Source organism: Piliocolobus tephrosceles, chromosome 13, assembly GCF_002776525.5.
Source record: "Piliocolobus tephrosceles isolate RC106 chromosome 13, ASM277652v3, whole genome shotgun sequence".
In the NCBI taxonomy this organism is placed as follows: domain Eukaryota; kingdom Metazoa; phylum Chordata; class Mammalia; order Primates; family Cercopithecidae; genus Piliocolobus; species Piliocolobus tephrosceles.
In genome coordinates this window covers 68,347,375-68,374,162 of record NC_045446.1, presented here as the reverse complement: position 1 = coordinate 68,374,162, position 26,788 = coordinate 68,347,375, and the positions used below count along the sequence as shown (strand labels likewise).

Sequence of the window (26,788 nt, the reverse complement as noted above, 5' to 3'; positions counted from 1 at the left end):
CCATTTTTACTGGGTATTTTACTTGGCTATGAATAAGAACGAATGTTCTCTACCTCAGTCTGTTGTAAAGTGGAAATTAATTATATACTAGCATTTGCCAATCCATCTTTCTTAGGAGTCTAGAGATGGGTTCTGGGCATGTCTGTCTACTACTTTCACAGGTCACTTAGGTGTGACATGGGGCCCAAACTCCATGCCTCCATCACAGTCCCTGGGGAAGGAGCTAGGTACAGGCGTGAGAGCTGCCTCCCAGGTGAGTCCTCTCCACGGGCATCATCACCCCGCACTCAATAAGTAAGGTAAGTCAGTTCACACCTTTACTTACACCACACTTCAGTAGAGGGCTTTCAGCTTCCTGTGGCATCTCACATGTCACCAGGGGGCAGCCTCTCCAGACCCCACGAGAAAAATCCAGCGGCTATCACAGCCCCTGAGACCAAGGAAGAACGATCTCTTGCTAGGCTTCAGAGAACCTAGTTTTATTTATTTAAGAACATGGGTGTCTTCTCTTCGGTTAGAAGGGGCTACAGCAGTGTCAGGGCACTTCACCCAACCTGCAGGTGGCTGCTCTCACAGCTACAAAGGCCAACTGATCAGAGGAGCCCACTAGCTTCCTCAGAAGAGACCACACTTCACAAGGAACATGAACACCTCTGCAGTAAAATAAGGACTCTACCTTAACCAGAAGGGGGATGCAAGTGGTGGCTTCTCAGGCACTGAGGCAGGCTGGGGCGGAGGGGATGTGGGGGCAAAGGCCTCCTGCTATGAGGAACTAGCCCACCACCATGCAGTGGTGCTTGGTAAGGGGGCAGTTCTCGGTCTCTGATCCAGGGCCCTGCTGCTTCCCCTTCTCAGAAAGGTACAGACAGTGCAGGTATCCCCATATGAGAAACAAGAGGACAGCCAGAGGTAACACTGCCCCCTTCTTTGTGCAAGGCTTGGATCCTGCTGTGCTTTACTGTAGAGCAGTCAGAAGGAAAATAGTACTTGATGTCAAAACATATTAGAGCTGAGGTCCAGCCCTGTTTCCTGAACATCAGCTCTTCCAGCATGGGGAACCTGCTGGGGAGGGAGGGGGAGGCAAAGACCCATGTGTGCCCATCTCAGCTGCTTCAAGTTAACCAGGACACTTGGGTGTAAAATCTTAATGGGATTTAACCCCTGTGAGAGGGACTTAAGTCTCACTTCCATATCTGAGGGTCTCTGTGTACCCTTCATCAGGCTGAGGACTAAGGTGCCATGAGCTGTACCATCAGGCCTACTACAGGACTGAGCCTGCCTCCACAGCCTCCTTCAGGCCTCACCTGGCTCCTGGAGGGAAGGGGTTAGGTTGGCAGCAGGTTCACATCAGAAGACCAGTCTGTGGAAGTCACCACCATTACCCCCTGCAGGATTGCAGCCCCCCGGAGAGCCTTCATCCTCATCCTTGTCTTCATCAAAGCCCCTCCCCCAGTGCGGAGATGTGGGGAGTGCAGAGATGTAGGCCGCCCTGCTCCGGGCCTCCTTCTCCTGCTCCTGGGAACACAGATGAGAGGAAACTTAGAATTCCCACCCTGAAGCCAGAGTCTACCCAGCACACCTTTAAGTGGCTCCTCTGGGTCCCCAGGGACTGGACACAGAGGAAGGAATCAGGGCTCCTAGAGACATTGCAGCTCAGTGGTAGGATGCCTGGGGTGGTCACATCACACCACATGGGAACCTGGCTACAGGCCTCGTGATCACGAGGAATGGGCTCTGCCTATGAGAAAACACATCCTCCTGCCGCCATGAGGTCAGCCTCAGAGAGAGCCTATCGCCACCCTACCTTCATCTGGACAGCATGGCAGAAGCTGTCCCTGAGAACCCGCCTCAGGCCCCTCACTGGGCCGCTGCCAGTAAACTAGCACGTAGGCTCACGTGGGTAGCATGACACACACACACACACACCACCCTCCCAGAAGCATCCTCTTCCCCCTCAGACTCAGCTGGTCCCTGTGCTCCTCCTTCAGCACACTTATTAAACAACTGCATTGATAACATGATTCTATATCTAGAAAACCTCATCTCAGCCCAGGAGCTTCTTAAGCTGTTAAGCAACTTCAGCAAATCTCAGGGTACAAAAACCACCGCGCAAAAATTGCTAGCATTCTTATACACCACCACCAAGCAGGGAGCCAAATCATGAACAAACTCCCATTCACAACTGCTACAGAGAGAATAAAATACCTAGGAATACAACTAACAAGGGAAGTGAAGAGAGGACACACATGGAAAAACAGTCCATGCTCATAGATAGGAAGACTCAATAGCATGAAAATGGCCATAGGGCCCAATGTAACAGATTCAATGCTATTCCCATTAAACTACCATTCACATTCACAGAATTAGAAAATATTTAAAAATCCATATGGAGCCAAAAAGCCCATATAGCCAAGACCATCCTAAGCAAACAGAACAAAACCAGAGGCCTCATGGGCCTCATGCCTACCTGACTTCAAACTATACAAGGCTACAGTAAGCAAAACAGCATAGTACTGGTACAAAAATAGACACACAGACCAATGGAACAGAATACAGAACTCAGAAATAAGACTCCACACCTACAACCATCTTCAAAAACCTGACAAAAGCAAGCAATGGATAAAGGATTCCCTATTTAATAAATGGTGCTGGAAGAACTGGCTAGCCATAGGCAGAATACCGAAACTCGAATATTAATCATTACACCTCCCTTACACCTTATACAAAAAAGTCACTGAAGATGGATTAAAGACTTAAATGTAAAACCCAAAACTATTAAACCCCTAGAAGAAAATCTAGGCAATACCATTCAGGGCATAGGCCAAGATTTAATGATGAAAACACCAAAAGCAATTGCAACAAAAGCAAAAATATGACAAATGGGATCTAAACTAAAGAGCTTACACACAGCACAAGAAACTATCATCAGAGTAAACAGACAACCTACAGAATGAGAGAAAATTTTTGCAAATTACCCATCTGACATAAGTCCGATGTCCAGAGTCAACAAGGAACTTAAATGTCCAAAAAAAAAAAAACCCCATTAAAAAGTGGGCAAAGGATACGATGAACACACACTTCTTAAAAGACATTCATGTGGCCAACAAACATGAAAGAAAAACTCCACATCACTGACCATTAGAGAAATGCAAATCACCACCACAATGAGATACCATCTCAAGTAAGCCAGAATAGTGATTATTAAAAAGTCAGGAAACAGATGCTGGTGAGGTTGCAGAGAAATAGGAATGCCTTCACACTGCTGGTGGGAGTGTAAATTAATTCAGCCATCATAGAAGACAGTGTGGCCAATCCTTCAAAGACCTAGAGGCAGAAATACCATTTGATCCAGCAATCCCATTACTGGGTATACACCCAAAGGAATATAAGTCATTCTAATATGAAGATACATGAACATGTATGTTCACTGCAGCACATTTCACAATAGCAAAGACATGGAATCAACCCAAATGCCCATCAATGATAGACTGGCTAAATAAAATGTGGCACATATACACCATGGAATACTGTGCAGCCATAAGAAGGAATGAGATCATGTCCTTTGCAGGGACATGGATGGAGCTGGAAGCCATTATCCTCAGCAAATTAACACAGGAACAGAAAACCAAATACCACATGCTCTTGTAAGTGGGAGCTGAACAATGAGAACACATGGACACCTGCTGGGGGTGGGAGGGGAACAACACCCACGAGGGCCTGCTGGGGGGGGGCGGGGGGGGGGAGGGCTTCAGGAAGAATAGCTAACAGATACAGGGCTTAACACTTAGGTGATGGGTTGATCTGTGCATCTAACCACCATGGCACACCTTTAAGTAACAAATCTGCACATTCTGCACATGTACCCTGGGACTTAAAGAAAAAATAAACCTGTGTCATTCATTATTCAGTGTCTGTTACTTTGAAGTAAGGGATTAGGTCTGTCTGGGCCACCAGTATATACCCAGCACTGAGCAATGGATGAATGGGATTTTAAAAAAAGACTTAGAGGGGAAATGACTTATCTAAGCCAGTAGTGGGACTGGACTCCCTCCACCAGGAGATCAGATCAAAGGCCCCATGGCTCAGCTCACCTGTAGGTAAAGGATGTTGTCTTTGGAAATGGCTTCCATCAAGTCCTTGTGCAGGGTGGGCTCTGTTCGGACTCTAGAAGAGCCCGACTCAGCCTCGGGCCCTTCCCTGGGCCGCTGCCGGTAAAAGAGCACATAGGCTGTGTCCTTGGGGAAGAAGGAGGTGACGTTGCTGACAGATTCGAAGGAAGAGAAGGACACCCGAGTGTCATTGAACAGGTACCACTGGTTCTCGGGCTCTGGCCTATCAGCAGTTCCCAGAGAAGGGGCAGGGCGGGCAGCGCCCTCGCGAGCATAGCAGTAGTAGTGACCACTCTCGGAAGACACTCCAGAGTGTACCACAACGCTGCAGAGGTCATAGGCCTGGCCCCGGCCACCAGCCAGCGGTAGGCGGAGCAGCAGGGGGATGGAGACGTCATCCAGGATCTTGCGGCGCCGCATGGTGCGCAGGTCAAAGGAGAAGCGCAGCAGTGTGAGGATGAGGTACCGCGGCCCTTGGCTCAGCTCCACCACCTTCTCGGCATCCTGCAAGGAGGCACACGACTCGCAGTAGTAGCGGTTTTCTGCTGTCAGCTTCTCGGGGGACAGGAAGTAGTTGACCAGGTCCAGGACAGAGCGGGAGCCCTCAGAGCCACACATCTGCTCCCCGGAGGGGATGGCAGCATCCGGGTGGCTCCCCGCTCCCAGGCTGTCTTCTTCCTTTTCCTGCTCAGCCTCCTTTTCTGTCTCCTTCTCCACCTTCTCTTCTACCTCGTCCTCTTTCTCCCTCTCTTCCTCCCCTCTGGTGCTTTCCTCCTCCTCCCCCGCTTCTTCCTTCTCCGTTCCCTCCTCCTTCCCTTCTTCATCCCTCTCTACCTTTCCCTCCTGACTGCTCTGCCCACCAGCTTCCTTGGAGTCCAGGCCTTCAATGTCCAGGCTGGTGGGGGGGGTGTCCCCTGTGATGCAGTGTTTCCTTTGCCTCCGAGGACCCACCCTGCCTGGCCCCTGTGCACTGGCTGTTGGGAGCAACTCCTGGGCTGTGATGTCTCCTGTAGGGCGCATCACAGAGCCCAGGCGGCGGCGGCGACAGCGCTCAGGAGGAGGAAAGGCAAGAGAGAGGTCCGTGAAGGCCTCCTCCCGGGAGGAGACGTTGAGGCAGCAGAGACAGCAGATTCGAGTCACTATCTTGCCTCCAAACATTTTCTCCACAGAGGTTGAACTTGGGGCCAGCGGCTCCTCGGGCAGGGAGGGCGAGCTGGACTGCTTGAGTTTCTGGCAGATCCTTGTGCCTGTTTTCTCCTCTTCGTGCAGCCTGGGGCAGGGAGCAAAGTCTCTATATGTACATGTGGGTCCCCTTCCAGGGCACTCAGCTTATCCATGCCCATCTGTCTTCCCCAACAGCCACACACACGTACCAAACGCTCACACATCCACATATGTGCTCACACAGCACACTTGCTAGACTCACCCACACACCCTACATAAAGACTTGCTGGAGCTATGTACCGTGCTTCCATAGCAGTGACAAAGATGCACGGCCCAGTGTGCAGATGTACACGATGACCTCCCAGAGGTCACTTCCGTTCAGCATCTACCAAATCTCCCTCACACTCAGTCCCTGCCCTTCCAGCACACCCCTTCTCCAAGCCCTCCACATGTTCGAGGCAGCACACTTATTCCCCGGAAGCTGCAACACAGCTCAGAGGTACTGAGCTTGCCCCCAGGGACCTTCTAGACCTGGAGCCTTCGCGTGGCCCTGGCCCCCTTACCGATCCAGCAGGTACTTCAGATACTCTGAGCAGTCCTGCTGGGTGCCAGGGCTGAACCAGGGCGTCCAGGATGCAGAAAGGAAGTTCTCTGGGGAAATGGCAGGCCGCTAGGACAAGGCAGGTGAAACGCAGGGTCAGGAGCAGAAGGCCACTCACCAGCCAGCTCTGCACAGGTTAGGCCTGACGGTCTACCTCATACCCTCGGCCTCAAACTTCCCAGCCTCCTCCATGAAGTCCTCCCCGCTTTCTATTGTCCCCGACCCATCCCAGCCCACGTCTATGCCTCTGAGCAGGGCTGAGCAGGGCATGGGGATCACAGAGATGAACGAGCCTCTAGGAATCTGCTCTCCCTGGCACACCTCAGACATTCTCTCCCGTCAAGATGAGTCCCAGATACAGCACCGCCTCTTCCATGTGGTCTTCCCAACCCTCCCTCACTGACCTTTCCCTTCCCTCCATGAGCCAGGGAGGGATTACTCATCTCTGTGCCCCCACACAGAGCTTTGTATAATCCCTGGCCAAGGGCTTTGGGCTCCATGAGGGCAGAGATGCTGTTTGTTCTCTTCACCTCTGTACTCTCAACAGCTCTCAGGCTGCCTGGCCATGTGGGTACTCAAAAATGACAGCAGAATGAAGCAACATGCTGTGGTGTGACTGTGTCCTCCAAAAAGCATGTGTTGGAAACATAGTCCCCAGAGAAGCAGTGTTGAGAGGTGGGACCTTCAAGAGGGGAGGAGGTCCTGAGCACTCTGCCCTCATGAATGTATTAATTCCCTATCACAGGCCATCTGCTTTCCCCAGCGGTGCACATGAGACAGGAGCAGGTTCCTGATAAAAGGATGAGTTCACCCCGCCTTCCCTTCTCATGCATGCTCTCACACCGGGATGCCTTCCACCACATTGTAATGCAGCAAGAAGGCCCTCACCAGACACAGCCCCTCGATCTTGGGCCTCCCAGCCTCCAAAACTGAGAAATAAATTTCTTCGTAAATCACCAAGTCTCAAGTATTTGGTTATAGCAGCATAAGATGGACTATAGCAACACCATAATGCGATGGACTGAATTGCCGAAGGGGGAGATTGGGCAGCACAACACGGGACAGGGCTGAAGGGGGCCCTCCTCCTGCCCCAGCAGGGCACTAAATTAGCTCCATATGCCAGCCCCGCTGGGGGCTCAGCTACTGACATGGGAGATGATAGCCAGATGCAGGCAGGTCCTGGGGAAGGGAAAGGTGTCCGTGTCGGGGCCTGACCAGAGCTGCCTCTCCACCCCGTTCTGACTCCCTCTACACTCACCTGGCTGTGCTCTAGGAAGCCAAAGAGCCACTGCAGCTTGGTCATCAGCGGCTGTGAGTTGTTCTCAGTCAAGCGGAGCACACAGTGTCTGAAGCTTCAAAACAAAGCAGGGGCACCCAAGGTAAGCCGTGGGCTCCCAAGGAGTCTCTAGTCATGCATGTCACAGGCAGCCCAGAGCCTCCAGGCCAAAGGCAGAACAGATACTTCTACCCCAGGATGGAGCCAGAGGCCAGGGACTGGGGAGGAAGAGCAGGTGAACAACTCAGGCTGGGGTATCTGAGGTCAGGAACACAACAATAGACAAGTTTTGGACAATGAAGGGTACAAAGGTGACCCTTGTAGCCCCTTCCAGCTCTGAGACCCATAACTTCAGGACTCAAAGATTCACATGTCCTAAGGTCCTGTGGTCCCAGAGTTCTAGGGTTGGGACATGCCACAGGATCCACGCCAATATCATCCCAGCCACAGCAGCCCCTTGCACTCCCTTCTTAGCTGCCTCCCTGGGGAAAGACATTTATCCGCCTCCAGAGCAGCAGGCCCTGCTCTGACCTGGGCCCTCCAATCGACTCCTACAGCCCCTGTGAGGGCCCTGGCCGCTGCCCCTAGAGCCACCTCAAGCTGTTCCCCTGCCTTCCAATGAGGGAGGCAGAGGTCAATGTGAGGAATACACTGAAAGAAGAGGACCCTATGGGGATGGGTGGACTGGCTCCTAGTGGGAAGGGTCTGATCCTATAGGAGACAGCTCCCCTCCCTACACGAACATTCTCTGGAACAAGCCAATTCCCAGGCTGCAGCTTATTTCTTGATCTCACAAGCAGCTCTGGGCAGATTGCCCATGCACTCTCCAAACTCAGCCCACTGCACGGAAGAGCCCTAGGCAAAGTGTGGGCCACCTGGCTGGTCTCAGTCCAAGGTAAGGTCAGAAGTTGAGTGAGCACTTAGCTCACAGCATTTTAACATCACAACGACCATACAAGCATGTGACCGTTTTTCTAGTAAGTCATTTTGTTATATTTTACCAAAGTAATATTCTGCAGCAGACTGGAATTTAGAAAAGAAAAACAAAACTAGTCCTTCACCAGGCATTTTGAGAAGAATGTGCAGCAGCCTTGGAGATCAGCTCCAATCTCCTCCCACTGAACTGACGCTCAGAGAAAAGAAACTGACTTGAAGACCTATGATAAGCCAGAATCAAAGCTTATTTTCACTGAATCAAAGCTGAAACTTTGATCTTTTAAGTAAGCCATAAGGTAGATAGGTGGCCATAGATTATAAAGACTGTGTTGGTTTCATTTTAAAAGAGAGATGTCTAATACCAGGACGGGTGGGAGTTCTATTCTGGAAGACAGAATCCACCCCATGGACTCCAGGAGAAGAGTCAGTGATGTCAGCCAGCCCAGAGCAGACCCCCTTCCCAGTGCTGCCCAGCCCCTCAAGCCCCTTCTTCAGTTCCCATTCAGTCCTGACCTACTACCTTGGCAATGGCCTGAGGCTCTCAGTCCCCACAGACCTCAGGGAATCATGCCGGCAACGCAAAGCAAGGCCCACCCTCTCCAACCCCCGCCCCCCACACCTTTCCACCTGTCATCAGGGAGCCCAGAGGAGAAAAGCAAGGGCAGACAGGGAATTCCAAAGCAGCACCTACTCAGATGCCATGAACAAGGCCTGAAGGATGCTGTTGACGTAGCACGTGTTGCCCAGGTTGATGAGACCAATCTTGCCCGTGTCTGACTTGGCCATGAGCCGGGGATAGAAACCTGCCAGCTCGCTCTTCTGCGAAGTCCAGGCATCCTGCCCTAGCAGCTGCTTGATGCGGTCCTCATTGGGAACGTGGAGGTCCTGAGGAGGGAATAAGCAGGCAGGCAGGATGGTAGGCACCAGGGTCAGCTCAAAAAAATATCACCTCTTCTGGGAGGCCTTCTCAGATACAGCCAAGCCCATGACCTCCCAGGCACAACCCCCCCCCCCCCCGCAACAGATGTTCTGGGGTGTGTGTGAACAGTCCCCTGCTTCCAAACCCCTTCAGTTGACATATGGGCTGCCTCCATGGTCTTTCAGGTCATGACTGCCTTAAGATGGCATAATTCCCATTTTATAGATGGAAAAAAGATTCAGACAGAAAATAATAGTCCAGGGTCACTGTCAGTAAGTGAAGAATTATGCATGTTCTTAAAAGAGCTCAGGCAATGCCAACCCTGGCCCACAGGCCAAATCCAGTAATGTCAGGATGTCAATGCCAGCCCCGACTCTGGTCCGTACTAGCTGTCTGGTGGTGGTGAGACTCTCTGATTCAGTTTCCTCATCTGTCAAGTGAGGATACGCCTACCTTGTGTCAGTTTGGCATCCTACATTTTCATGGTGCGGGCACACAATGATGTGCCCATTTCCACCTTTTACTTTTAGATTTGCAGAATCAGCTTTCAAGAGAAGAGTCACCTCCCCAAAACTTGACCCTACAGTCAGGACAGTGGGCAAATCTCTGGGGTCTGAGGTATGTGTCTTGGTCCTTAGCATGCTTCCCATTCATTATCTGTGTCACATCAAACAGCTGCACCTAAGAATACCACTGAGCACTAGTTCTAATGATGCTAGAGGTATCTTCCAAAGAACAACATCTAAGCACCACGTCCTGCTACTTAGATTTCAGCAACATTCCTAACGGTTCCTCTAGCCCTGATCTTATTTCCAGATCCTGGCCACAAGGCCTCAGATTTGTCCAAGGCTCCACAGAGCTTCAAAACAGCTCAGCATCCAAAGCCCTCATCTTCCCAGTGCACATCCTGTGGCTCCCACAAAAGGTCTTGCTCACCCAGTGGGGTTTAACACTTTTGCTCATTCACCTCCCAAGATCATTTATCAGATAATTTATCAGAGCAGTCAGTCACTTCTCACAGATGATTAAAAACACACACACATACCAAGGAGATGCCAGCAGGGAGACAGATAAGATACAGGCTCAGTATCTTCCTCATCCCTTCCTTTTTGTTTTCATGATGCCCTATCTAATGCCCTACTTGTCTGCCCCCCTACCCCACAACATGAACAAATGGAGGCAAAAAGGCAGACAGAACCCCACACATCTGTGCACACACAGAGAAGATGCAAAAATATCCATGCTAGGAACAAAATCAAATGCCATTATTCCCAAAGAAGGTAACTTTATACTCAAGAAAATAAAAACTTCAAAATCACTTAAGAACCTAATAATGTTACTAGAAACTGACATGTGATGGCTCCCTTGGCAAGTACCACAGCTCCCAGAGAAACTGCCACAACCTGATACATCTGCCTAAGTCAGAGAACTTTCCAGAGCTTATTTACAAAGGTATATGTACAAAAGGATGTACTCATAGAACCAATGCAAAATAATTTTATAAGCAGTAAAATCCTATAATTTGCTGCCTCGCCTCTCAAACTGGCTTGTACGAAGGAGTGTTCAAAGCCACAGAACAAATGTAAAGCCACCTTTTCTAACATTCAAAGAAAAATATGGAACATTAAAACATGTTTATAATTACAACATATATACTTGAGTCTTTGAGATAAAGTGAGGTTGTAGAGAAACTCAGAGCTCATGTCAGGCTGCTTTGGGTGAGTTCCCCTCTCTGACGTCAAGTACTTGGATGGAAATGTTCAAGAAGCCCAGATCTAGCTGAGTGGCTCAACCTAGTTTTCAAGGCACTGCTCTGCTGGTTTTTCTCACCTCCCTTCCCCTCACACGTTACCACCAAACTAACCTCACACATTCCCACTTCCATGCCTCTCCCTCCAATGTATCCAGAGTGTCCTTTTCTAGTCCCCATCCAGCAAGATCAAACTCCTGTATCCCCTCTCTATGAAGCTTTCCAGGATCTTCTCAAAGCACGGGGTCCTTGAGAAGGACTATCTGTATCATCTTATAAAGCCTAACTCCCTGCCCCTACTGGTACAGGTATGTGCAGACTCCCGTCGTCCCGTGGATCAGACAATCCATGAGCCCCTGCTGTGCAAAGCCTGCATCTCATTCATCATGGGTTTTCCTCAGTGCCCGGGGCAGGGTCCCTCCTCTCTGCCTGCACCTTCATTACAGTATTCTCCACACTACCGTGCTGCTCGAACAATATCCCACTCATTCGCTCACAGACATCTACTAGGCACAAAGATCAAAAGGACAGGGTTCCTGCCCACAGCAGCTCATAATCTAGCAGGAAACAGACCCAGCCACAGCATCTCCAAGCTTTCCTCCTACCTCCCTTTCCATGTAGAAACCCTTGGGCAACACACCTGACACAGCAAGGTCCACTTATCCGCCTCCACTGTCGGGGCTCATGGTCGATCATGGCAGCCCCTTCCACTGGAAGTCAGCTTTGATTATCAAAAGTTTTTTCTCGTGTCTAGTTTGAAAAACTGAGAAGATCTAAGTAAACAGCAGAAGTTTTGTTTATTGCATCTACCAACTGTCATTCATGCAGCATTGTTCCTTTGTGTGTTTTATAATTTTTGGACTATAAACTCATTTTCAGTAGAACTTTACCTTTATGGCTTGATTTATGTCTTTCTACCAGGTTACCCATGGGTACTACAAGTTTATGACTACTTTTAACGTGGGGAAGGGCCACAACCCCCAAAATGATATTAATTTGAACCCCTAAATCCACATGAGAGCAGGCCACTGATTACATTTTTCTCCTAATCCAGAGCCCAGAACAAGCCAGAAAAGTTCCCCTAATGTCTATTTAAAACCATATGCGGCCGGGCGCAGTGGCTCAAGCCTGTAATCCCAGCACTTTGGGAGGCTGAGACGGGTGGATCACGAGGTCAGGAGATCGAGACCATCCTGGCTAACACGGTGAAACCCCATCTCTACTAAAAACTAAAAAAAACTAGCCGGGCGAGGTGGCGGCGCCTGTAGTCCCAGCTACTCGGGAGGCTGAGGCAGGAGAATGGCGTGAACCCGGGAGGCGGAGCTTGCAGTGAGCTGAGATCTGGCCACAGCACTTCAGCTTGGGTGACAGAGCGAGACTCCGTCTCAAAAAAAAAAAAAAACCATGTACATATTTTTCCCCAGACCATTCTTTTGCTAATGGCAAAACCTTTCTTGGGTCCTGGCTTTTAGTGGGCTTCTTAGTGCTAACTCCCTACTGGGGATAGGCCCTAAGTCTCACCTCCTGTCCCGACCAACTCAAGCCCCTTTGTGACCGAGACTGGCCATCTCACCCATGCGCCTGCCTCACCCCAGAGGAAGAGCCTCGTTTCTCACCTGCCACTCTGGAATTCAGTTCTCTTCCTTTTTGGCCCCTGGGGACTCCCCCTTACTTTCCTGCAAGTTCAGCTATGTACTTAAAAGTGATGTTTGTTATATTTTAACAAGCATTTCTAGCTGTTTTGTAGCAGGACACTTTTCAGGTGATCTCGTCTGCTGTGCTGCAGATGTCAAAGTCAGATCAAAGGTTCTGCAAGGGCCACCTACCTAGACCCCTTCGCCCCGCCCAACCTGCCTTCTCTATCAGGCAATGGGGAAGGGCTCTGCCGTCCAGACTCCAGCTACATGTCTCACTACCTCCGTGACTTTGCACAAGTCACCAAACCTGTAAGTCTCCCTTTCCTCATCTATGAGATTGAAATGAACCATATCTTCTTTGTAGGTTTCTTGCGAGCATCAGAAGATATAACATACAGGAAAACACTGTCAAGTGTAGCAGTCGCCACAGATGTCAGTCATTGTCAGATCCTAGCAACCTGTCAAGCCCAGCTTAATGGAGCCTCTAAGACACCCTTTCTTCTTAGAGGCCTCATCTGTCTTCTGTAACTGGAGAAGATCTTTCCTTCCTCTGGTTTCTCGCTGCTCTCAAGTCAAACCTTGCAGACATTTTCAAAAGCTGCTCCGACCAGAGTTTCTTGTATTCAAGTCTGTCACCCTCACTAGGCTGCGATCCCCTCAATGGAGGAGACTCCGTTTGCTTCACACCCGTGCCCCCAGTTCCCAGCCTGGGCTTGGTGCAGAGCAGGACATCAGTAAAGTCACGTGAACAACTGTAAATTATCCCTGGTCTGGAGTGCTCACAGTCTGGCAAGGGAGGCAGACAGTGACAACATGTGACAGCGGGATGTACCAAGACTGTGGGAGCCCAGCGAGGTCCTGGTCCAGCCTGGTGAAGGGCAGCGGAGTACTGACAGTGATCAGGGAAGGCATCCTGAGGGAAGTAACACTAGAACAGAGACTTACAAGGTAAGTAGGAGCTGTCCAGGCAGAGCAGAGAATGAGAAAGTGTTTTCATGTCCACACTACAGTGACAGAGAAGGGATTACGGTCAGAGAGCACAGCGTGTGCAAAAGCTCAGAGCAGCCATAAGGCAGCCCGGGCACTTGGGGAACGTGAGTGGCTCAGTGTGCTTGAGGCACATGATGGACCTGGGGAGGTGACGGGGACTGCCACCAAGCTGTGGTATGGCCCACAGGAAGGCCCACACTGGCACCTTTGTCAGAGTGGGGCGAGGCCCAAGTAGGGGACCGTCACTCACCTTGATGGCCTCCATGACAGGCTCATACAGATCGGGGAAGCCCGGGAACCGGAACACCATGCAGTGGACCAGCTCTGACAGCTGCTCCAGGCAGCTGGTCCCCGAGTTCGAGTCCTCCTTGACCAGAGAGGCCACCATGCGGGGGATGTGAGGGAGGAGCTGTGGGAGCAGAGCTGGGTCAGGCTCAGCACCAACCCGCCCACCTGAGACACGGGGCTGTGGTCCCTGCTGACGGCACGCAGCACTCTCTGAGGTAGGGAGGCTTGCCCACCTGACCACTGTCCCCCGACCCAGATGGGGCTCTCAACTCTGCAGGCAGGTGACTCCTTTTCCCAGACATATGATCTAAGACACCCTGCCTCAGTTTCTTCATCTGCAAAATAGGATGACTACTACTCTCCTCACAGCCAAAGGGAGGCCAGAGCCCATGCCGCAGCTGTTTGGCCTCCGCCAAGTGACCTGCACCAAGAGCCCAGGGGCAGCAGGCAGGGCCCTTACCAGGTGGAAGGCTTCGTGGGAGTGCTGGAAGGTCAGGAGCATGTACTTGAGCACAGACAGGGCAGCTCCCCGGACGATGGGGTACAGCAGCTTAGAGAAAACCTAGAAGAGAGTCCCTGGTCAGGAGTCCCCGGGCCTGAGCCACCGAGGCCAAGTGCAATCACAGGCCTGAGAGGGGGCTCAGAGACACCCTAGAGTTCAAAGCCACGCAGAGGGATAAACACTGAGGTGCTCACAGACCCAGATGGACAGACAGATGGCAAGATGGACAGTAAGAGAGATTTCTGAGGAATGCATGGACAGACCAAAAGTCACACACACATCCTTGGATGAGCAGTCAGGGAAACTAACGGGGAGAATCTGAGGCCCAGAGAGGGGCAGTGAATTCGCCCAGGTCACACAGCGAGCTTGGTGGGGAGGCCCGATGCTCTGCCCTCCCAGACCTGCACCGCCCCTGGCAAGAGCCTAGTGCAAAAGGCTGTAAGTCTGGGCTAGGACAGGGGCACCAACCTTCTCAATTTTGGTGAGCGAAACCTCGATCAAGATGCTGAACTTCTTAACAGCAGCCAGGCCCTTCAGTAGTGCAATGATCCACTTGTCAATGTTCTTCCCCAGGGGCCAGGACACCCAGTCAATCATCCTGGTGAGGGGAGTGACAGTGACACAGGGACGAGGGACACCCACAATGCTGGGGTGAGGACAGCCCAGGGGCCAGCCGTTAACGTCCTGCGTTCCCACATTGACTCACGCCTTTAAAAGGCAGCCCCGGGGTCTGCGGGCTGAACCACACATGGCTGGGAAAAGCATGAGCTCAGCATAGCCACCTGCCAGACACTGAGGCTCCCAGCCCATCAGGAAGGGAGCCAGGCCCTCTCGGCACCCCAAGCCTCGCCCCTCCACTCTGGTTGCAGCGCCAGAACAAGGCTTTCAGCTGCTTCTGCCTGGAAGGGCACTGCTCCTGGGCCAGAAGCTCTGGTTTCCAGAAGCAAGCTCTTGCTGTGTGACCCAGAGCAAGCCACTTCCCTGCTCTGGGCCTCAGTTTCTTCCTCTGTAAAATGGGGATAATACCTCCCTCAGAGGGTTCTTGTATGGATTAAAGGAGATAACAGCAGCTAACACTTGGGTCATATTCACTGTTGAGCAGGATATTCCATCAGTTTTACATGTATCAGCCCCTCTGGATCCCACAGCACAGCCTGCCTGTGCGGGCTGAGCGCACAGCTGCCATGCTGTCAGTGCTCAGGAAAACAGCCTAGACTCAGCGGACTGTGCTAGAAAGAGACAGAACCGTGACAGCAAAGTCACAACAATGATGATAACGGCGACTCCCACAGCACAGTTCTAGGCACATTACGGTGTGTATTATCTTGTTTTACTCAGTTTAATCCTCACAGCAACCCTAGATGATGGGTTTGGTTATACTCCATTTTACAGTTGAGGAAACTCAAATCAGAGAGGTTGAGTAACTTGTCCAAAGTCACACAGGCAAGAAGTGGTAGAGGCGGGATTTGACCTCTAGCAACTTACCTTGAGAGCCCACACTCTTACCCACTAAAGGCAAGGAATCCAGGAAGGCCCTACGGAGACGGTGGATCTGCACACGGGATGGAAAGAATGGCAGAGGGAGGCATGCCAGGTGGACGGGGTCTGCATAGGCAAAGGCCTGCAGGGAGGAGGGGAGGCAGCATATTCTGGCACAACTGGACAGGCAGGTGAGTCTAGATCACAGGGAGGAGGACGTTCAGATGAGGTGGGGGATATGCAAGGACTCTGTGAGCTGAAAAGTTTGCCCCACTCAGAAAGCACCTCGTGAAGCACTCTCACCCTCTTACCCAACCCCAAGGATGCCTGACAGCTTCTTATGCCACCACCCACCTCTGCTTTTACAGAGGGGGAAACTGAAGCTGAAAGCTCATTGGCATGTCCAGGGTCACACTGCTGGTACCTGGCCTGACAGCATCACTAGGGCAGGCTCTCTGTGTTCCCCACATCCAGCCCCAGGCAAGGCACACAGCAGGGCTCAAGAAAGGATGGATGATGGAACACACATGAGGGCCTGGGCCCTCTGACTCCAAATCTAGCCCGGTGTCCCACCCAGGAGAAGGGGCTTCTGAGAGGAAGAGGGAGGGGCCCCAGCCCTGACCATGGCTCAGCCTCAGTGTCCCACCTGCTGATGGCAGTCAGCATCTGCGAGTCCGTCACACTGTCATCATTGCTGAGGTTCCGTACAACACCATCCATGAGCTCCAATGGGAGGTGCTGGACCACGCTGGCCAAGGCGCTAGATGGTGGCTCCTCCTCTGGAACAGGAGACAGAGCTGAGCTCAGCAGGGAGGCAGGCCCCTCCCTTCCCCCAGCACACCAGGCCCTGCAGCAGCCAACAACCAGGCTGGGCCTCTGCGAAGAGCACAGCAGAGGCCACCTCCTCTCCTATAGCAAGCAAAGTCTCTGGTTCCACCTAACCCTCACTCAACAAACCTTCACTAGCACAGCCTTGAGGCTATTCCTGTGCTGGGCACAGACGAAGCACTGATCAACAGTGGGTGTAAGGGCAAGGCCTTTAGAAGGGGAAACGCTGGGGCTACTAGAGAAGGTGGGAGGGCTGTGTGGACTGCAGGAAGGAGATACTCCAAGTGGAGCCGCACAGAGGCCTAGATGAGAAAGAGCATTTCCTTCTCGAAGTCTACTGTCCTCAGGTCTTCACCCAGCCGGGTGCATTCCCTTCCCTTCCCCTGGAGAGCCTCATCATCAGGGAAGGCACACATCCGCTTTCACTCACTTGCGCTGTAGTCTAAGTTCCACGGTTGTCAATGGAGGATCAAGATTTTTACGTTTCCGAGTCTGCACAGCAGACTCCATCATCTCTCCAGACCCTCACCTCTGCCTGCCCAGTTATAACAGGTTGTTAATAAAGTAAAAGCCTGAGTTGGCATATACAAATCTGGGTTTAAAATTTGATTTTTGAGACAGGGTCTTGCTGTGTCACCAGCGCGGTGGCGCAAACATGGCTCACTGCAGCCTCAACCTCTCAGGCTCAAGCAATCCTCCTGCTTCGGCCTCCTGAGTAGCTGGGACCACAGGCACGTGCCACCATGCCCACCAGGGAACCTCGCCCCTGCTGCCAGGTGCCACCAATCTGTCAACTCCTGGCTCTAAAGTGATAGCTTCTATCAAACTCACCTAACCCGAAGGCCATAATGACCCCCGCTCCCCCGCCCCAAATCCTGTGGTTTGCTCAACTTCCTGTTCCTCCCTGTCGCCAGACTGACCCGTGTCCTCCTCACACCAGTGTGCTCCTCCCTCCATCCCCAACACCCACTGCGGGAGAGGACCCACAGCAAGTGTTCTAGATAGCTGTGCCACCTATATGAAGACAGGCTGCAGTCCTCCACCTGAGCATTCGCCCCTGGCACACTCGTGCCAGACGGGCGCCCGCATGCAGAGATCCGCACGCACTGCCACCTGCCCAAGCGCCCACCCAGGACCTCGACGTGCCCGCGCTCCTGCCCCGGCCGCACACGCACCTGTGCAGGAAATGACTGCGAACAGCTCTTTGAGGCAGGGAAGGATGGCGGCGGGCTGTGCGCGCCACAGCTGCGCCAGGAGCCCGCTCACCTGCTGGGCCTGCTCCAGGAACTCCACGGCGCCCTCCTCGCCCTCGGCTGGGCAGCGGAAGCGGCCGAGGCAACGCACCAGTTGCTGACAGAAGAGTAGGCGGTGGGGGCCGTCGGGCACACAGCGCGGGTGGCGCGCCAGCAGCCGTGCCACCTGCGCGCAGGCCGCGGGCCCCGGGCGCTCGCACACGGTGCGCAGCACCTCTCGCCGCAGCAGCGCGAACACCTCGTCGGCCGCGGGCCCCTCGGGCAGCAGCTGCAGACCCAGCTGCACGCAGGCGAGAGCGCGGGGGCCCGGGGGGCCGGCGCCACCCTGCAGCAGGCGCAGCACGCGGCGCGCGCTGAAGAACTCTGCGAAGACGTCGGGGTGGTGGCGGCCGGCCACGTGCAGCAGCTGGCAGCCCACGCGGCGCGGTAGCTCCTCCGCGCCGCCCACATAGAGGCGCGCGCCCAGCGCCAGCAGCGCCAGGCACTGCTCACGCTCCAGAGGCTGCCGCGCCGCCTCCAGCACGCGCCGAACCAGCCCCTGCTTCACGCTGACCGGGTATGACGACGTCACCACCGCCTCCAAGATCTTGTCCATGGCGCCCGCGCTGCGGAGGACAGGGAGCAAGGTCACAGCCCGACAACCGCGGGGCTCAAGAGTTCCCGGTGCAGTCCCCGAGTGCTGAGACTTAGGGCAAGCAACTCAAACTTTCTGGGCCTCAGGTTTCTCATCTGTGAAATGGGGCAAGGAGGTCATTTCACTGCAAGCTATCCTGATGAAGTAAAGCACAACACTTGGCACATAATAAACGCCAGGGGCCTGGGTGATGGCTCACACCTGTAATCCCAGCACTGTGGGAGGCCCAGGCAGCAGAATCCCTTGAGCCCAAGAGTTCAAGACCAGCCTAAGCAACAGCGAGGCCCGTCTCTACAAAAAATACAAACTACCCGGGAGAGGTGACGCACACCTGTAATCCCAGCTACTCTGGAGGCTGCAGTGGGAGGCTCACTTCGGCCTGGGAGTTCAAGGCTGCAGCGAGTGGTGATCATCCCACTGCACTCCAGCCTAAGCAACAGAGGCCCCGTCTCAAAATAAATTAACCCCAGGGACTTGAAGATATGGTTGCTAAGCACCTTTAATCGCACAAAGTCTACGTGAGCCCCTCCCCATCCTTACCCCTTTGCCCCTCTCTCCCCAGGCCTCCCTGGTGACCCTGTCCACTCTCAGGGCAGGTAGGAGCGGGATCTAGAAGCTGCTGTCCAGAGTCTCAGCCAAGTCATGCCCACCGGGGAGATGAGATGGGGCGGACACAAAAAATCACACCTCTGCGGAGAAAGGGCAAGAGGCCCTAAGGGAGAACCGACAGAGGTCCCAGAATCCCTGGCACTCCTCCTTTCTGCCTCAACTCCCTGCTCCCTCCCCAGTGCCCTACCCCTCAGCTAGACTCCACTTCATGTGTGTGCTGTGCCTTCTGCCTGACACGTCCTTATCTCCTGAGCCCCCCACAACCACCATGCTGTCACACAACCAAGCAAGCATCTTTTCCTTCAAAGCCTAGCTAAAGCACCTGTCCTCAGTGAGAACAGCCCTGGTCCTCCAGGTGGGAATCCATCCCCCACCCTTGATTCCTACAATCACCTGTGGCCGCTTCCATTACAGCTGGAATCGGTTAGTACTGGCGTGGTGTGGGTCCCAGTCCCCTCCACCAAAGCGGAGCATCTCGTCTCCACGCTCCAGCCCTGCACACCTAGGGCTCTGCCTGCCTCAGCCCACACCAGCCTGTCACCCTTGGCTCACCATGTGCCCTCTGCCCCTGGGCCTTTGTGTATGCTCTTCCCGCCCCCTGCAGACCTCAGCTGAAAGTCACTTCGTCAAGGAAGCCTTGCCTGATCTCCCTGCCTGGGTCAATCTCTCTTATTAAAAATTAGAACATCTTGTCCTTCTCCTTGGTATTACTTGTCATGATTTCTTGATTGGGGTCAGCCTCCCCTCCAATGCTGTATAAGGTTCCTGAGGGCAGCTTCAGGTTTTGTTCACCATGGTATCCCCAGCACCTAGCACAGTGCACAGCACACATGCATTTGCTGGATGAGCAAAAAATACAGGGTGCAGTGTGAGTTATCTCTACCTTACTCCTCTGAGCTATAACAGCCTTCCTTCTGCCCTTCTCCATCTGGCCTGTTTCCTGAAGCCTTTGTCCCACACCAATCCACTTTGAGCCCTCTCATGCAGGTTCACGTGAGCACAGCTTGCTCTCTTAACATCTAACGCTTAATGCCTCTCCTGGAGGGCGGAACCATTTCTTTACTTCGATGTATAACCCCAATCTAGGCAGGACCTGATATTAGACTCAGCATATAATAGGTGTTTAAACTTATGGGCTCAGTAAAAACTACTCTTATGCCTGAGAACTGGAGCTAGAGCGTGGACAAGCCTTAAATTTCCTGGATAATAAACTGGAAAGTTTTATTCAGAATCACAGATATTCTGAAACCCCAACTATGTACTAGGCCCAGTGAGCTCTCTGCTCTGTTCTAGTTCTCAGCTGTGACCTAACCTCCATTGCTGCACGTGTTACAATGCAAAGGCCCCATTTGTTTAAATATCTGTCTCTCTCACCAGGCTGTGAGCTCCACCAGGAAAGGACCAGGGCTTATTAGTCTGTGGCTAGCATCTCTCATGCCAAGAGTGTGTGCCTCTGAAGAGTTCACTGTTGGTTAGAGGTTGTAGCCATGGCAGGGATCAGTGGTTCCCAAATCCTGGCCTGGATGCCTCAGAAGCACCTGGGCACCTGCTACAAGTTCAGATGCAGCCGGGCGCGGTGGCTCACGCCTGTAGTCCCAGCACTTTGGGAGGCCAAGGCAGGCAGATCACTTGAGCCCACGAGTTCAACACCAGCCAGAGGTGGTGGCGAGCCCAGGAGGTCAAAGCTGAAGTAAGGCAAGATCGCGCCACTGCACTCCAGCCTAAGTGACAGAGTGAGACCCTGCCTCAAAAAAAAAAACAAAGGAAAAGAAAAAGTTCAGGGTCCATCCTAAGCTTCCTGAATGAGGAAATGAGGGAAATGATGTGTTCAATTCTGTTGTTTTGTTTTGACTCTTTGAATGCGGCTCATCTGGGATACATTCTGGTTCCCATAAAGGTTACTTAGGCTCTCTGAGCTGGGCACAAGGAAGTTCTCAGAAAATGTCAACTCCTGCTGCTTTAGAAGCAAAGTCCTTGCCTTGAAGGAGCTTCCAGTCTGATGGGGGAGGCAGAAATGTTTGTAAGGGTGCCCCTGCAAGGCATAATCTCAAAAGGCCTATAAAGTGTCTTTAAAAACTGGTCTCCCAGCTGGGCACAGTGGCTCATGCCGGTAATCTTAGCACTCTGGGAGGCCGAGGTGAGCGGTTGGCTTGAGCTCAGGAGGTTGAGACCAGCCTGGGCAACGTGGCAAAACCCCGTCTCTACCCAAAAAAAAAAAAAAAAATTACATCAATTAGCCAGGCACAGTGTCTCACACCTGCAGTCCCAGCTAGTTGGGGCTGAGATAGGAGGATCACTTGAGCTTGGGAGGCCAAGGTTGCAGTGAGCTGAGATCACGCCACTACACTCCAGCCTGGATGACAAAGTGAGTTCCTGTTTCAAAAAAAAAAAGAAAGAAAGAAATTTTTTTCAACTCTCCCATCAGCCCTGGTCCCCTTTCTAGACAGTGCCTATGATAAGGCAGTTGCTGTGGCCGACCTCCCTCACACACACAGTCCATCCTCCCAGACCCCTGGGATGGCTAGTGGATTTCATATGCTTTCAACCCAGGATGCCAAGAAATCCTGGCACTCAGGCAGCCAAGAAGAAACCCGAATCCATGAGGCACTGGCATCATGTGTGAAGCAAGAGGGCACAGGGGCAAGCAGAAATGGAGTTCTGGGGACAGGGAAGACTCTGGTAGTAGAAAGAGTACCACAAAGAGTGGAAAGAGTATCAGACTAGGAATGAGGAGTCCTACATTCTAGCCCTGTCTCACTGTGTGACCCTCAGTAATCATATCCATGAGCCTCTTTTCTGTAAAATGGGGACAAATGATATTAGACTGAACCACATGAAACTGAATGATCAAATGTTGGCAATTTCATGTTGCTCTACCTAATACCACATAAGGCTGGCAGCTGACAGTTCAAATAGAGCTGCTCCATGAGAGCTCTGGTCTCCAAGGCCAGCCAGCAGCCTCTGCTCAGTCTGTGGCCTGGTCACAGCAAGCAAGCCCTGCCCACCTGCCCCAACTCCCACGCAGGCAGTCTGAGGACAGCTGTCACCATGGTCACCAGCAAACCCACTCAATATCTTGGATGCAGTCACACAAAAGGGTTTTGGAGGCTTGCACCTCACCTGGCCCCATTAGGCCAGGGAAGGCAGGACAAGGCCAGCTATCCCACTGGCAGGAATGGGGAAAGTGAGGCTCTGAGAGGTAGAGGAGCATGGCCTTGGCAAGGCAGGATTAGAATCTGCACTCTGCCTCCCTCAGGAGGGCTGGATTAGCCTGCTAAGCCCCGGGTGGGGAGATGGCCTGTCCATGCTGGCTCTGACTCAAGAGACAGCTGCCCCGCACCAACCACAGCAGCAAACAGCAGCCGTATCCTCCCCCAGGAGAGCCTGCATTAAAAGCATAAGACACAGGTTTTCTGCTTCAAAGTCATCAGGTGACCTTGGGCGAGTCCCTGCCCGGCTTCTTAGCCTTCTCATCTGGAAAATGGGGACTAGTCCAAGCCTGCCATTCACAGGGTTGAGACAAAGTATAAAAAAGATGAGGGCCGGGCAGTCATGAGTCTATTTTTGGGCCACCTGGCACTGACGGGAGACACAGACACTGTCAGGGAAAGGAGACAAAGAGACACGCACTGCTGATCCCGCTGATTCTCCAAGGCTTCCTCCATTAGCCCTCGCTGCCGCCTCGGTGTTCCCAGCCCCATGCAGGATCAGTCCCCTTGACTTCTCGCCTGGACTAGTGCAGTGGCCTCCTAACCCATCTCCCAATTCCCTCCCTCAATCCAACCTCCAACAGAGGCATGTGTCCTGGAGAACAGAGTCCAGGCTTCGAGTCTAGCCCAGCTATCATGGAGGTAGGTGTTCTTTCACCTCTGTGATCCTCGGAATGCCCAAATAGAAGGTGGCTACCTGCCCACCCCTTAGCCTTTCCCAGCCAGCGCTGCTGCTCCTCCCAAGCCCTTGCCTCATACCCCTCGCCCTACCGGCATGACAGCCCGAGGGTGGTCCCAGCAACACCAGCACACTCCACAGCACACAGTAAGCACTCAGGAAAATCCCAATCCCTCCGCCAAAAGGCCCAGATCCCTTCACCTGTTCCTCTCAGATGACCCTCAGCGTCTCTGCTGATTGTTGACTGATCTCTGCTCCTGCATAGTGAAGCCTGACTGATCTCCATCACCCCAAAGCACCCAGTGTGTGTACACAACGCCAACGCCAATGCTCAGCCCCACGCCACGCCCTGGGCCCCCGCTCAGGCTTCATCATCCCTCCCCGGCCTCTCCAACCCACCCTGCAGCATCGTCAGATGGAGTTTATTACAAGGTAAGCACCATTCCGCCCAGCCCCTGCTCAGAACTCTCAACACTCTCCAGCCCCTTGGACCCAGAATAAGGTCCAAACTCCTGAGCCGGACATGCAAGCCCTTTCTGTGACACTCAGCTGACGTGGGGCAGGGATGGAGATGAACTCAACCGACATTGTTCAGTGGAGACTCTGCAGACATTGGGGCAGGGGGCTTTTTCCTGACTGCTACTTTGCACAATGTCCTCTCTACTGAAAAAGGGCCTCTCCCTCTTCTCTCCTGAAAGATTCTGACTCACCCTTCAATGCCCAGGTCACATGCCCTCTCCTCTGGGAAGCCTTTCTTTTTCCCTCCACAATTCAAGTGTCTAAAGTTCTGGCCTCCAAGGCCCTCTTAGCTATCCTCATCCCTCTGCAGTGTAACTGGAGTCCACTCTGTCTCCCACCACGCTGGGACCTCCCTTGGCAGAGGTCCAATCCCTGTCTCTGAGCCCAGTGCCCAGTACAGAACCAAGGACTGAGGTGTCAGTGAAGGTGCATCAAGCAACTCATGTGAGACATGTGACAGCAAGATGAGAGAAAACCAAGGATGTGACCAGAAAGTACCTTCCAGAAACTGGCCTAAACTTTGGTCCAGTCACCGCCCCCTCCTTTGCCCAGGCCTGGTCTTGCATATCAAAAACCCTGAAAATCTTAAACATCAGCCAAGAAAGCCCCTACAGAGGTCACTGGACTGGACTGAGGCTTTAGCCATTCTAGAAATCATGCAAACCACCAAAGCAAAAGCAAAAGCACAAAATAAAAAACCAAAACCAAAAAAAAAAAAAATCTGTTCCTGGTTAGCCTTCAGGTCAAACAAAAGCTCACGGTATCTCCTAGGACCTGAAAAGAAGGCTTCATGGTGTTACTCAACCTCTCCCCGCTCCAGGTCAGAGCAGCCCCTCCCAGCCCCTGCTCAGCACCTAATAGCTGAGGCGCTCATTTCCTCCCCTCTCTGACCCTCGCAGCCAGCCTCCCTCCTTTGACTCCCCTGGGAGCCAGAGCTGCCTGGGGGTACCAGGCTGCCCCTCCCGACACTAGGTGGTGCCCTCCATCTCTGGTCCCTCAGGTGTCTGAATGGCAGCATCTCTCTAGGTATTTTTTAACTGAACTTCTACCCAAGGCAACCCTGGGAAGAAGTGCTTCACCCTACTCTGGGAGGCCCATGTCTGGGCCACCAAACTGTCTCCTGGAAAAAAAGAAAAAAGAAAAAAGGGTTTCACTGGTAAAAAGCAACTGCTCTAGCTTAAAGGATAAGGAGGAGAGACAAGGGAAGAAAGCAGGAACAGCTATTCCTCCTCAGGAACCCACCACACACACCTATACCTGCGGGGCCACCCCTCACAAACCTGTGAGGGCCGCACTCCACCCCAAGCTTTCTGGAAGGAAGTGCACCAAGCTGACACATCAGGGTCTCCGGTTTGCAAGGACCAGGGCCGTAAGCGGGGCTGGGGGAGGGTATCCCAGGGCCCAGCATACTGAGAATAGGAAAAACCCATTCCAAACAATGGTGGCCTCGGGCCCCCTAGTTTGTGCCCCAGCTCGGCCACCTGCCTCCCTCCAGTGCACCCGCACCCAGCTCACGCTTGAGCTGGAGGGCCCCACGAAAAGCCAGCGAGCGAATGGACTGGGTCCTGGGTGCGAATGTCCTCTTACCTGGAAGGGGAGGGAGCAGGACCACTTCGACATACAATAGGAGAAGGAGGGGGTTAATGCCCAGAGAGGAGTACCTGCTCGCCCAAGGTCACACAGTGAGGCCCAGGATGCACCCACATCTCCCGAATCCCAGCCCTGGGCTCGCAAGTCCAGGGTTCTCGAAACGCCTGGGTGCAGACACCGCCCCCCAAAGCCAGACACACGCCCCCAACCCCCTTACCTCCCGGACCCTGGTGGGCCCTGCCGCAGAGCCGGTAGCTGGGCGGGGCGCTCAGGCCGGGCAGGACAGGGCTGGGCCCGGCTAGGTCAGGGCTGGTCCTCTGCTCCCCCCAGGGTGGGGACGCCCTCAGCCAGGTCCCAGACGGAAGAGATGCTGCTTCCACTGCAAAATCCAGTCTTCCCACCCCGCCTGGCACAAGCCTCTATGCATCCAGGGAGCCCGACTGTGCGGCGCGGCCCCGGGGCTGCGGGACGAAGCGTGGGGAGGGGCGAGGTGCTGTAAATTGGGCGGAGCCGGAGCGAGGGCCACCCCGCGAGCTGCCACTCTGACCGCGTCCCCTTTAAGGCCAGCCAGCCGGACACCGGCGGGGACGAGGCGGGGCGCAAAGCAACTCGCAGCAATGCCTCCTGGGAGATGGAGTTCGCTCTCGACGCAATGAGCTGCGAGGAGCCCAGAGAGAACTACCAGTCCCGGAAGGCAGCGCGCGGACTCCGGCCCGCCACGCCCCTGGGCTGGGCTCCGACCCTCCGCCCTCCTCGCAAAGCTGCGCTGGCCGCTCGCGGAGGGGAGGCCGCAGAGCCAGGGCAGGAGGTGGGTGCGGTGCGGCCGGGGTCGCAGGGCTCGGGGACTACCGACGAGGGTACGTGGGCCCACTGGGCACCTGTCTTACCATGAGACTAATCTATCCCAGCCTCGCCATTCCCATCTGTGAAATGGGGATGGCAGCGCCTGTGGATGCGGGGGAGGGGGCGCGTTTCGGCGCTAGGTGAGCCGAAGGGGCCAGAGTTCTTAGAGGGGTGGGGCTGGTGGGAGGAGCTAGGGCGGATGGTGATAGTCGGAAAAGCCCGGAGAATGAGGGTCCGGACTGTGGGAGGAGTCCTTGGTGGGTGGGGCAAGGAGGGGCGGGGTATCTGGGTCGGGGTGGGGCACTTGTCAGGTCGGAGTCGGGGCACTAGGACTGGGGAGTGGGTGCGGAAAAAGCCAATGAGGCCAGCCTGGGTGGGACTGGGGAAGGAAGGGCGGAGACACAGATGACAGGGAACTCGTCCCGGTCTGGAGAGCCCTGGGCCGGCAGCGCTGTGGCGGCGTGGGCAAAAGCCTGTGATGCATACAACACCTCCCTTTACTGACTGGAAATAAAGAGTCCATCCCCGAGCTCAGTGCGGCACACCCGTGATCTCCTTGACCTCTTACGCCCTGGAAAGTAGAGGCGTCACCATAGCGGTTGACGGGTGAGGAATGTGAGGCTCAGAAAAGCGAAGGGACTTGCCTAAAACCAGTCAGGACTCCTTACTTCAAATACGTTGCTTTTTTCCCTGCACTCGGGGAGGCAGGGGTTTAGCTTGGCATGGCAGGCCGGAAAGAAAGAAAAGTTTTGATGCCCTGACCTTCGCAAATTTTCTGGCAGGACCAGTCCCCCCAACCCTTCCGAATGGCAGCCTGTAAGGCAGCCCTCCTATGGTACTGTGAGGATGAAATGAGATGGATTTGAAAAGTGTTTATGGCCGGGCGCGGTGGCTCAAGCCTGTAATCCCAGCACTTTGGGAGGCCGAGACGGGTGGATCACGAGGTCAGGAGTTCGAGACCATCCTGGCTAAC

The 26,788-nt window shown here is 53.6% G+C and overlaps 2 protein-coding genes across 4 annotated transcripts in view; one reads left to right on the top strand and one right to left on the bottom strand.

Annotated features, from left to right (window-relative positions):
• Positions 1–463: 463 nt before the first annotated feature.
• Positions 464–25,577, bottom strand: USP35 (ubiquitin specific peptidase 35). Of its 2 annotated transcripts, none has more exons than XM_023209314.3 (11): positions 25,190–25,577; positions 17,655–18,461; positions 16,298–16,430; positions 14,641–14,770; positions 14,131–14,232; positions 13,633–13,791; positions 8,778–8,971; positions 7,133–7,226; positions 5,837–5,943; positions 4,092–5,379; positions 464–1,515 (listed from the first exon to the last, which is right to left on the bottom strand). In XM_023209314.3, exons 2-11 carry the CDS (start codon positions 18,325–18,327, stop codon positions 1,348–1,350), a joined length of 3,048 nt encoding a protein of 1,015 aa, XP_023065082.2. In that variant the 5' UTR covers positions 18,328–18,461; positions 25,190–25,577; the 3' UTR covers positions 464–1,347. The 2 variants fall into 2 exon arrangements, with proteins under 2 accessions (XP_023065082.2, XP_023065081.2); XM_023209313.3 differs by having other exon boundaries at positions 17,655–18,337.
• The window catches only part of KCTD21 (potassium channel tetramerization domain containing 21), a 17,441-nt gene continuing 15,896 nt past the window's right edge, over positions 25,244–26,788 (top strand). Inside the window, exon 1 of one of the 2 annotated variants that reach the window (XM_023209317.3) lies at positions 25,244–25,780. The gene's annotated coding sequence lies outside the window, so the exon portion shown is untranslated. Of the gene's footprint in view, positions 25,830–26,788 lie in introns of both variants that reach the window. The other variant, XM_023209318.2, reaches the window with a different exon arrangement.